General features: G+C 37.4%; 1 protein-coding gene across 1 annotated transcript in view; it reads left to right on the plus strand.

Moving 5' to 3' along the window:
• The window catches only part of GPC4 (glypican 4), a 102,712-nt gene that overhangs the window by 61,524 nt on the left and 28,153 nt on the right, over positions 1–13,035 (plus strand). Inside the window, exon 2 of the mRNA XM_006921526.3 lies at positions 7,173–7,331. Coding sequence (XP_006921588.1) covers positions 7,173–7,331 — 159 coding nt within the window. The remainder of the gene's footprint in view (positions 1–7,172; positions 7,332–13,035) is intronic.

The raw sequence follows: 13,035 nt of genomic DNA on the forward strand, positions 1-13,035 counted from the left end.
TCCTTCCTTCTTCCTTCTTCCTTCTTCCTTCTTCTTAATTCCTTCCAGCACCTGGTCGATCGGGCTTGTTCAGGGGTAGTATGGCCATAGACGATGTGCCTTACTTTAAATAAAACTTTGGTACAGTTCAAATGGGGTTCTAAGATTGCCAGATATAAACTTTGGTTTATAATTTGCTTTTTAAAAAATCAGTGAAAAGCCCAGCTTGATTTCTGTCTGGAGTGGATTTTAAAGCTGTTGCACGGTCACTGAAATGAAGTATGGAGTGTTACAGTAACAATACTCACATGAAGAGTATTCTTAGAAAAATATAATAAAACTGATTTTCAAAATAAACATGTTTCTGATTGGCCTTCTCTATCCTACCTTGCAGGATTAGTGCACCTAAAAGTAATTGACAGTCTTAAGCCCTCCAGAGCTATATTTTTGGCAAGGTTTTGCAAAATGCTAACTACCTACATTTCTTTTACTGATTGATAGGAGATCTCAAATCATACATCTGCATAATGACTGTAATTTATGTACTTTATTATTAACGTTTAGGTCAAATGACTTTAGGCTTTCTATATGCATAGCGTATTATGTGCAATAACTGCACTCTTTTTTGCAAGAGGGGAGAATGCATTAATATATACATTCCTCTACCCTCTGGCATTATTTTAAATCTTTAGAGGTTGTATTTCTTTGTTTCCATGAAGCAGAGCATTGTGTGTATTCCTCCTGGGGTTCTTAGGTAACTTGGAGGAGCTGGAGTTCACAGCAACTTGCATGTTAGCTTACTTTGTGGCCCCATGAATTTAGATCTAGAAAGTGAATAGAAACTATTTTGGTAATTCTTTAGACCAAAGACAAAGAATTGTTTACTTTCAGAACAGATAAAATTAGGAAAAGAGTAAAGTAGCAATTGAGGAATTAGGAAAAATACCCCAGTAAATAATAGCTTAATGTAGCTCCCCAATATTAGAATTACATCAAGTATTTATATTTTAAAAAGACTGATGAAAGGCTAGTCCCCCACATGTATTTATTCCTTTTACTTTGAAAACTTTTTTAAAAATAAACTTTATCCTAGAAGAGTTAGATTTACAAAAGTTGGGAGGATAGCACAGTTTTCCTATATCCTACACCCAGTTTTCTCTATTATTAACATCCTTACATTAGTGTGTGGTACATTGTCACAATGGATGAACCAATACTGATGCATTATTATTAACTAAAGTCCGTACCTTATTCTGATTTCCTTAGTTTTTTTTTTTTTACTAACAGTTTTATTGAAATATAATTCATACCCCAAACAATTCAGCCATTTAAAGTGTACAGTGGCTGTTAATGTACTAACAGAATTGTGCACTCACCAAAATCAATTTTAGACCATATTCATCATTCCAGAAAGAAATTTCATACCCTTTAGCTGCAACCCCCTTCCTTCCCCCAACTTCCACCCTTCCCCCTTAGCCCCAGGCAACCACTAATCCACCTTCTGTCTATAGATTGAACTGTGCTGGACATATAAATAAATGGAATCATACAACATTCGGACTGTTGTGATGGGCTCTTTGATTTAACATAGTGTTTTTGATATCCAGCTGGGTATCAGAACTTCATTCCTTCTTATAGCTGAATAATATTCCATTGTACGAACCACATTTTGTTTATCCACCCATTGTTGGGTGTTTGGCTATTATGAATAATGCTGCTATGAACATTTGCATGTAAGTTTTTTGTGATTTCTTTAGGTTTTCCCTAATGTATTTTTATATCCCAGGATCCCATCCAGGATACCATATTATATTTCATCATCATATCTCCTTAGATTCCCAGGGCTTTACTTCTAATGGCTCTTTAGGTCAATGTCTTGACTTGGTTGTCATGAGTTCACCATCACTTAGGCATGCCAATCAGCTCCTAATTGATAATGCTCTCTTTTCCGGCCATCTTTACTCCACTACATTCTACTTCCAATTTGATGTTTCTGAACTAGCTGGAAGAGAGAAAATACTATTCTCCTGGCCCCTCTCCCTCACTTAGTACAAATAGTCAGGAAGGTCTCTTTATAGAGAACTTCAGTAGCTTATGAGAGTATAATAGATGGTCTTCATTTTATCTTTGTTCTACAATTGCAGTGTTTTACATTTACACAATGCTTCCTTGTTTACACAGGGCTTTTAAGGCTCCAGTGGGTAACTTTCCCAAGAGCCTACAGTGAATCATATAGAGTTGGGACTCAAATCCATATTCCTGACTCCCCACATCAGTCTTCTTATCCCTAGACTACCATTATTCCTGTGGAATGAAAGATCCAAATAGTGTTAAGTATTTGGAACCTTTTAAATCTACTTAAAAACCCCTCATAAAGAGCTAAGTTTTCTTCAAAACCCAAGTGAGGCATTCAATTTCTGCAAGAAAGGCCAATGCAAAATCATATAGTCTCTTACATTTGCAGTTTACAAAGTACTTTTCAGTGTGTTCTTCCCAAATTTCCTCCCTGTAGTCTTACCCTTAGGGTGCAGTTTGTGTCTCTATTATTTACCAAAGGCATTTGGTCGCTTTATCAGTAAAATCAATTATGGTATAGAGAATGTTTGCCTTAGGAATCATGCTAGCACAGGCCAACCTGGGATCTCTGCCATTGTGTCCCATAAATGTTTCTGGCTGCCGTTTCCTCCATTTAGGACTCCAGGGGGCGAGTAATCACTACAGAGTTACTTTATCTCCTACAGGTACAGAATGCTGACACCTTAGTAATAACTACAACTATTCCTCTATCACCATCCTACACAAAATGTGTGAGAATCTGAGAGACATTTTCTTGGCATCTAGTTGGACTTCAAAATGAAATTTCCAAGAGAGATGCATAAAATGATTGTAAGCCATAGTTAAAAATTGTCTAGTTGATAGTAAATAAGCTGAGGACAGGTATGAGCCCCTATCTACCGTTTATAACATTTTCTATGAGAAGGTGGATTATGAGCAACTGGAAATAAACGGACATTAGTTGTACGCCATTTGTACATCAGAGCCAGCCTTTGGTGAGAGGACTAAATGAAACAAAATGAGAAAGCACAGTCCCACAAATTGTTCACCATAGACCCCTGTTAAAGGATGGAATAGATTCCTCATGTTTAATGCCTACTTCTTTAATCATTGATTTGAAGTGCTTCAAAGGATGGAGTAGTAATTTATTGTGATTGTCTTTGTTCAGCTTCTAAAACTCAGGCATTGATATTAACACTAAGGGGAAATTACATAAAGCTGGTGTGATTGAAAAAAAGTTTGGCTCTTTCGAGTGATTTTGTTTTGTTTTTTAATGCCATGGAGTTAAGCTTTAAAAGCACGCTTCACTGAATTTCATCCAAGCCTCCTAAGGACAGGGCTAGGGGACCTTTTTTTCTTTTGAGGGCCACTGACCCACAAAGAAAAAAACTAATCAGAGCCATGTATAAAAAGCAACTTAATTTAGGTGCTTCCTTAGAAAACCATAAAGTATTCAATTCACCTGCTTTTTAAATTAAGAACAAGAAACTCTCAAGAAGTACAACAAATAAAAAAATTCTTTAGTTTCATGTTATATGCAGTGGAGTAAGAAAGAACAATATGGATAGAATAAAGAGGAAAGCAGACAAGAGTGTTTTAAGGGACTGGAAGAGATACGTGGAGAATAACCTAAACATAGCAAGGGCCATGGAAGCAAGAGGTTGAAATAGAGAAATATGGAGACAAATAGTTGTGGATTATAGCCCACTCTTCACTTGAGCTGTTTGAATAACTGGTTAACTACTATTTCTAGCTCTTCTGTGGCTCTAATGCTTAAGCCTTTTAAGTAATAATTTTTATGGAAGGATATGTATCAGAATCACCTAGGGCTCTTTAAAATAATCCTTGTGCTCAGTGCCTCCACTGTAGTAGCTATCTCCCTTGTCCCCTATCAGATTTGTTGTCCCTGTGCTCAACCCTCTCAAAGAAAAAAAGTGACATTTTTCTTAAATGAGAAATATGCAGGATCACCAAGCTTAGAAAGGAGAGCTCCAGAAAGAAAAAGGCAACTCTCATTCAAGCACAGCATTTTAGAATCAATCTCAAACATATGTATTATGTCCTTTAAATAATATGCATTCCCTGACTCTTAATATAAACCATTTTGGGTGCTTAAAGTAGAAATAGTCAGATTTTAAAAGTCAAATGAGTTTCTTGAATTCTTATTAGAATGTGGAGTTATAATTTCATTTTCAAATGTACCATGACTGTCCCGTTTTTCCCTCCTTGTACTTCTCATCAGTAGAGAATGGAAATGGCACTGAATCCCCAATAGCCTAAGCTTGGGATTTAATGTAATCCAAGTATGTCTTGGACTGTATACTGTCTCAGGCAAGGCTTTTGGCAAGAATGCCAAATTACATTTTCAAGCAATACTCTTTTAGAAATGTGTACAGAATAAGTAGTGTGTTCAAGGCTATATAGGCAAAACTGGCATGCTGGAGTTATTTAGCTTGTTTGCCAGCAGAAGCATTAGCCAAGTATCAACCCTGTTGCTGTCCTTTACATAAGGCAAGCCTTTTACCATTAGACAGAGTCTTCCTGGAAAGTTCTCTCTCAAATGAAAGTGGACTCTTTTTTTTTTCCTTTTTTTTTTTCATTAGGTATTGCCAAAACAATGATGTACTTTAGTGTTCAGATATAAGCAGGTCTCCATGAGGTCTTGCTGAGGGCCCCTGGTGGATATGAAAAGGGCGGAGTACATGGGCCCTGCTGGGCTTTTTATATGTGCCAGTGTAAATGATGCTGTGTACTTTCAGCAGGTTTACCAGTAAAACTTTTATTACTATTACCTGTTTTTGAAGGTTGTCTCCTCAATATAAAATTCCTGTGGGTAAGTTTAAACCCCTCAATGTCTAGCACCTTCTTAAATGTAGAACATTTTTTTCTGCTGTCTCTTAGAATTTTCTGGCTTTAGGTTGTATATATGTCTGTGTATGTATGCATTGCAGGTTGGGGGAAAGGGATGCTTTTCCTTAGACTTAGAATCCTATTTTTGTAGGATCCAGTAAGTGGCCTTTTAGTTTATATTATATGTGTGAACCTGCTAAGACTTGGTGAACACAGATTATTTTCCAAATTTGTTTATTGTTTTGCCTTAGAAATTCAGTACACTTCACAGCAGAATCTTTGCAGAGGCTTGGAAACCAGCCTGTGATAACCCTTAAAAAGTACCTGCTCCCTTATTATAATTCATTTAAATGGCCTTGTATGTCTTAAGTTCTTATTCTAAGCATTCAGATAATTTTCTACATGTGGTATGAGTATGATATGGATTACTTAATACAGCTGCAGCAAGCACTGTACTAGTTGGGGTCCTTCATATTTTATGTGTTAAAACTGTGTTGCAGGAAATCCTCAACCGTGTAACCAAGAGACAACTGGGTATCTCTCTGTTAATTATATGTGCCAGTTACAAAGGCCTGCTGCAAATTTGTTAAGCCAATGAAGAGGGAGTTTTGTTTTTTGTTGTACCAAAGGTGTTTCCAGAAAGCTGAGCCTTAGCGACCCTTCTTTCACTAATGAGATCTAAGATAATTTGCAGCTTCATAGTTTCTAAACTCTTTTACACACACAAACACACACCCTTTTGTTAAAAGTATCTGTTGACCAAGGGTTTCAAAAATGCCAAAAAGACTTTTAGCAGGTCTGGATGAAGAAGTTATTTGAAGATCGTTTCCCTTCCCCCTTCCATAAATAGTCCTTTAATGCTGTATACCCCTTGTTGTCTGACAGTAACACTCCTTTTTAATTGCCAGGAAGGAAGAATGATCAGGAATATATATGATTATGTAATTATTTGCATATGTGCAGTTGACAATCCTAGTGTTAGTCAAGTAAGTTGTCAACTCAATTTTAGCTGAAATAGCCACCCCCCTCCCCAAAGCCACTTTGATATCTGTCTCAGGTGAAGACATTTCTTCTAAGCACACACAGCCAAGAAGCAGCAAAGGCGAGCTCATGGCCTAATTCATTTCCCATGCTTGGTGTTGTTAGAGAGATTGGCTCTTCATTCTCTATTCCTTTATTTATTATACACACTTAACCACTGATAGGCTCATATGTCTTCAATATACTTGTTCCTGAGTTCTTGAGATTTTGATTCTTTTCAGATATCTTTTGTCTTACATGGAACATGGACAGAAATAAGAAATAGCAGAAGGAACAGTGAAAGTGAATCCTTACAAACATCTGTACAAAATTATACTAGGGTACTTACACCACACCAATTAATCTTGGAGCAACAAAAATGATAGTACCTGGTGGTTAATTTTTGAGTAGCATCACATCTCTTGATCATTATGAGGGAGAGGTGTGGGTGAACTTTGAGATCTATATATGTTTTAAAAAAGCCCTCCAAACCCTCGTGGCCAAACCACAAGCAAAATGCATTTGGTGTAGGGGAGGGAGATAATTTGTGGGTTGAACTGCTGTGGAGTGAATATGTCTTTGACATTTCTCTTGACTCTTAGGGTTCCTTTACTACATAAAGATTACATTTATTGGAATCCACCTCACAGAATCATAAGGTTAATAGAGTGTCTAGCATTTGCACAGAAGATGCTGGATAAGAAAATCTTAAAATTGAAGATTGTTTAACATCACCTTTTGACTTATACTCTCAAATTATCCAACATGAATTCCCGTTGTTTCCTCTTGGCTGACAGCTCCTTGAAATGCACTTATGCCTTTGCTTTCTCTCAGTATAACTATTGCTCATATTTGTTCAATTTTCAGTTGTTGTCACATTTTATAAATCATCATTAAGGGTACCTTCTCTTGGAGTGTAAACTCCTAAAGCTAAACAAATATGTCTCATTTGCATAGAATCTCAAAGAATTATAAAAATGACTTGGGTTGATATTGAATGATGCTCTTTTTACTGGCCACACTGATTTTCCTATGGTGTAGCAGACTTCCTGACTGGAACATTCTTTTGTCTTTCAGAGATAGCTTTATTATTTTTCCAAGAAGTAAATAAATATTTTTACTTTTAATGAAAGTTTCCATACCCACAATGCTTAGGCCTTTGCAGGAACCTCACAGATGGAAACGAAGCAGAGTATGTGTACCTAAATCAAACTCTTCCCTCTTGGACTTGGTGAATATGATGGACTGTCTTACATTTTATCTTTCAGGTGATCATTTGAAGATCTGTCCTCAGGATTATACCTGCTGCTCTCAAGAGATGGAGGAGAAGTACAGCCTGCAAAGTAAAGATGAGTTCAAAAATGTGGTTGGCGAACAGTGCAATCATTTGCAAGCCGTCTTTGCTTCCCATTACAAGAAGTTTGATGGTATGTATTGGAAATTTGTTCTAAGTAATCATCAATATTTGCTTTGTTCCTGAATTTGTTTTGCACTTTTTATTCAAGTCATATTTAAGAGCTGGTCTTAAGTTTATACAATTGCTTTTTCAGAGCTTCTCTGTTATCTCAGTCAGTGTTCAAGTTTTTTCCTAAGGTGTTCCTTCTTGTGGGATCCCAGTGACAAGTTCGCCCTACAGCTTTATTGCTAGACTCTTTCTGGATGTGCTAGATTCTATATGGTAGTCATTATGGAAATATGGTCACAAGGAGCCAAAACATAGATTAAAGTAGTATAAGTGCTTTCATTTCTTCGGTGAACACAGAATAGTATTGTTGATGCAAGTCACTTAAAAAAATCTTCCTAATAAAAAGCAGGCATCTGAAAAATTAGTTAAAATAACCATAGAGATTGCAGATGCTAGACTTCAAATTAAATTTCAAATGGATTCCCCAAAGACAGCTAGAATTCCTAGAAACTCTGTAGTACACAGACAGGATTAAAGCTCAGTTCTTGAGTTTCCGTGCAGCAGCAGCCCAGAAGTAGCTACTGTAGTCTTCATTAAGCTGGTCTCCTTACCTGGCCTCATTTTAGCTAGGGCTCCAGCTTAATCTAGCCATATAAAGCCATGACCAAACTCATTTCAGTCCTCTGTGCGAAACATGGATTCTTACACACGTACTTTAATAGTGAAGAAATAGTCAATATGAGCAAAATGAGAGGCACTTCAATAATATCTGAAACAATGTTATAGATAACAGATTTTAAAAACTAGAGTATGTGGTCCAAAACATCTCAGGAGTCTTTTCTTTGGCGCTGTTCACACAGTTTGAAAATTGTTATGAAGTAGATTTAATTTTAATAGGAATTATTTTCTTTGTGCCTGTTTTAAAGGCCATTCTAATTACATAGTACCTTTGAAGCATGCTTTTCTTGACATTATGTGTGGTGAAGATGTACAAGGCAAATTTTCGAGATGTGAAATGTCTTTGAATATTTCTGCAAAGGGCTTGTTACCATGGTGAGAAGCTGGACTAAATTAGATTTGATAAAGAAGGCAGTCTTCAGCTAAAGAATAGGTTGTATTTCAAATATTGGCTTTGAGATTTGTTATCTGAAACTTATAACCAATTTAATAAGTGTTAGTTGGGTTCCCGGGCTACACTATGAAAACATATTTTACTTGTAATGTAGTTGAACTAAATTTTTTCTATGTAGCATACCATATATTGTACCCATTTTTTCCAACACTTTGTATGCAGACTTGTATACATAGTTCTGTCTGTTTAGTCTTAATTTTATCTCTTTTCCCTGGATAGATGGAATATAATTTCTTATATTTCTTAATATATATGCTATAGCTATAAAGTATATTTAACAATGTGTTAACACCACATGAAGGTTGGTGTTATTGGAAAAAGACATTAAACAACCTCTGTCTGTATTGGTCACTAAATTATTGGTATGATTATTGAAAAGAAGGGTATTCTCTTGACTATGATATTTCTCATTCAAGGCAGTAACAAAGCATTTTCTTTTGCTTGGAGGAGAAAACTTAGAAAGATAATAATATGGTCATCTTTGAAAACTCAAGATGAGATGCTATTTAAAAAGTACTACTTGGGAGATTAATAATGGAATTTAGAAGGAAAAAGTTCCTGCTCTTTAGAAAAGCTAGCCTGTTGGTAGCATGATGCAATACAGATACAGCTGTTTCCAGGTTCCAAGGCCACCTCCTCCGAGTCTCCCCATTTGTCGTTAGACGTGTCTTTTTCTAGTGTGGAGCCCACAAACAGTGACCTCACTTGTCTATGAGCCTGATGGTTTGGCTATTCTTTCTCCTTCTTGCTCCCCGTGGTTTTATAGCGTTACTCGTATGATTCCAATGTGTAGTTTTTAAAAAGCCATACAGATAAACTTTATCAGTAAGTGTTAACATATGTTTTTGAAAAAAGGATAGAAGAAACAGTTTCTATTACCCTTTCCTACCAGGCTTCACATTCAATCAATGTGTTAATACTGTTTATCAGTTTCAAAAATGGTCACAAAATATTATTATGAAATGCATTTTTTTTAAGACTTCAAATTAAAATATGGCATAGACAGTAAAGATAGTGAGCATAGATTAATTTTTTTTTGAAGTAGTTGGTGAAATGTGTTTGTTCTGGAAATCAGAACAGAGCTGGGATACATCGTACACTTCCTTCAGGTTAGATTTTTTGACACAGTTAAATGTTTTTATGATAAAACTTCAGTTCACTTGTATCCAACAAACCATAATCCTCAAGTGGGTGCTGCTTTTATTGATGGGTTGATTGATTTTTAAGGATGGCAATTAAGAACTGACAACACTGCTCAAGGCCTAAAGAGGATGTTGAGTGAAATTGTATGGGGGCTATCTTGAATCTCAGAAATCCAAGGATAGGGTGTATTAGTCAAAGAATTGTCCAAGCCATTATAAAAACCAAACCCTGAGTTATTAATGTGAATGAAAAGAGAGGAAATCGGGTATAATAACAAAATGGCAGCTGGAGAACCAAGATGGGGCCAGTGAGATGACACAAAGAAGGCTGAAGACAAGCACTGAGGAAATAGCAAAGGGACACGTGTAAAGCTATGGTGTCAAGGAGCTCCTTCAAAGGAGCATCTTTTGCTATCTCCAAGCATGCACTATAAATTCAAAGTGGTAACCCTAAGCCCAGGCAATTTCCCCTGTCATCAAAACTTTAGGGATGACAGAAAAAACGGCATAGTTGATAGAGGCTTTGTTCATCCCTCTGGCGACAACAACCAAGTTGAGAAGAAAACATGGACCAAACGGCAAGGAAAGTCACCGGGGATCTAGATGAATAGGAGTACTACAACTAGGGAGAGAAATAAGAAATCACCCTGCAAAAGGAGGAGGTAGGATAGGGCGAGGATGCGAGGCTTCCTGGTCCCTTGTGGCTGAGTGGGACAGATTTTCAATAAAGGATTAAAAAATTCAAAATCAGGGGGAAAAAAAATTACATAGGCAAAAGAGGCTTTGTTCATCCCTCTGGCGACAACAACCAAGTTGAGAAGAAAACATGGACCAAACGGCAAGGAAAGTCACCGGGGATCTAGATGAATAGGAGTACTACAACTAGGGAGAGAAATAAGAAATCACCCTGCAAAAGGAGGAGGTAGGATAGGGCGAGGATGCGAGGCTTCCTGGTCCCTTGTGGCTGAGTGGGACAGAGGCTGCGGCTGCGGCTGCGGCTGCGGCTGCGGCTGCAGCAGCAGCAGCAGCAGCAGCAGCAGCAGCAGAAGCCTCTTAAAGGGGCTGTGTCCACGAGCGGACTTTCGCAGTTCCCGACCTGGTCACTCTGAGCACTAGTGCCTGTTTGGCTGCTTGGGGGCACCAGGAACTTACAGGGGGACACTGAGTTGTCAGAGTGAGGGCCAAGGTGAGACTCACAAGGGCAGAAGTGCTGGTGGTATCCATTGTTCCTCTGTGGAGCCCTCCCCACTTCCAGTGCGTGTACACAGTGCCGCCAGACCTGAGAAGTCATCAAACTGGATAAGAGAGGTCGCTCTGCCCAGAGAATTCCCTGAAACTCTGCCTTCCCCAACTTGCAGCCCCACCCAATCCACATCCAGGTGTGTCCTCAGAGAGTCTGGTGCTCCTTGCTGAGCCAACTCCAAGACTGATGGCAGCTGATTGTGGTTTCTGGCATGGCCTTTTGAGGAACCAAAAGCATAGCATCTGCGAATGGCTTGCTGAATCTTAACAGGTGGCCCCAGAGGGGCACAGGCTGGGACTAAACTTGGCCTGCAGCTGAACCCCTCTCAGGACTGTGCCACTGGACACCTACTACACAAAGTCATGCTAATAAGACCAGGAGATTTAGGAGCTTTGCTTATTAGTACATAGAAACAGACACAGAAAGGCAGCCAAAATGGGAAGGCAAAGAAGCAGAAACCATATGAGAGAACAGAACAGAGATCCAGAAATAATGAAGTCAAGAAATCTAACAGATGCAGAGTTCAAATCACTGGTTATAAAGATGCTCAATGAACTTTTGGGAAGTCTAGGTAAATTCAGTGAGAAGTTCAACAAAGAGATAAAACCATAAAAATGGAAATGGAAATTATAAAAGGGAACCAGTCTGAAATGAAGAACACATTATCTGAGATGAGAAGTATATTTAATGGAATAAACAAAGGAATAAACAGAGTGAATAGAGAAGAGGATCAAATGACCTATTTAGAGGATGGAAAAGCCAAGGACACTCAATCAGCATGGCAAGAAAAAGAAGCCAAGACTATAATAATAATTTAAGGAGCCTATGAAACATAATTAAATTAAAAAAATATCCATGTTATAGGGGTACATGAAGGAAAACAAGACGTTGAAGAGCTATTTGAAGAAATAATGATGGAAAACTTCCCTAATCTGGTGAAGAAAACAGACATACAACCCCAGGCTGGCTGCTGATTTCTCAAAAGAAACTATGCAGGACAGAAGGACTTGGCACAGAATATTTGATGTGATGAAAACCCAGAATCTACAACCAAGAATTTTTATCCCTCAAAGCTATCATTTAGAGTGGAAGGACAGATAAAGAGCTTCTCAGACACAAATAAGCTAAAGGAATTTATCAACACCAAGCCAGAATTACAGGAAATGTTGGAGGGACTTCTTTAAGAAGAAAAAAAAAAAAACATGTATCAAAAACAGGAATAAAGAATGGTGGTAACTACATTCCTATCAACAGGTACCTCAAAAGGAAAAGAATTATGTGCTCCATCCAAAAGATAGAGTGGCCGAATGGATTAGAAAGAAAACAAAACTTCTACATATGTTGTCTACAAGAGACTCACTTCAGATTAGAAGACACGCATAGTGTAAAAGGAAAGGAATGGAAAAAGATATTGCCTTGAGCATAAACCTAAAAGCAACAAATGAACAGGATAAACAGAGACTCATGGATATGGACTATAGACTAGTGGTTACCAGAGGTATGGGGTAGGGGGAGTGGGGTGGGTAAAGGAGATCAAATATGCGGTGACAGAAAGAAATCTAACTATGGGAGGTAAATACACAGTATAAATATATATATATATGTCTTAAAGTGTACAGCTGAAACTTACTGGATTTTGTTAACCAATGTCACTAAAAAAAAAAAGATATTGCCTTGATGGACCTAGAGGGTATTGTGCCAAATGGAATAAGTCAGATGAAGGCAAATATCACATGATTTCACGTACATGTGGAATATAAAGAATAAATAAACAACAACAAAAATGGAAATAAACTCATAGATAAAGAGAATATTTTGAGGGCTATTAGATAGGAGAGGTGTCGGGGGGGAGGCGAAAAGGGGCAAAGAGATTAAATAGTACAAGTGGATAGTTACAAAATAGGCATGGAAATATAAAGTGTAACATAAGGAAAATAGTCAACAGTGTTGTACAAATATGTAAGGGAGAAGAAGGGTACTAGATTTAGTGGGGATAACTACTTCATGAGTTATGTGGATATCTGTTGTACAACTGAAACTAATGTCGTATGCCAACTATCATTGAAAAACAAAAACATTGAATTGCACAATATAAATATGAGCAACTAATCATCTATTCTATTTTAATAAAGCCAGAAAAACAAAAATACAAAACAAAAGAAAAAAAAAGAAAACTTCAGTCATGCTTATGAGATTCTACTTCTTTCTA

The sequence above is a fragment of the Pteropus alecto genome, unplaced genomic scaffold (genome assembly GCF_000325575.1).
Source record: "Pteropus alecto unplaced genomic scaffold, ASM32557v1 scaffold19, whole genome shotgun sequence".
In the NCBI taxonomy this organism is placed as follows: Eukaryota; Metazoa; Chordata; class Mammalia; order Chiroptera; family Pteropodidae; genus Pteropus; species Pteropus alecto.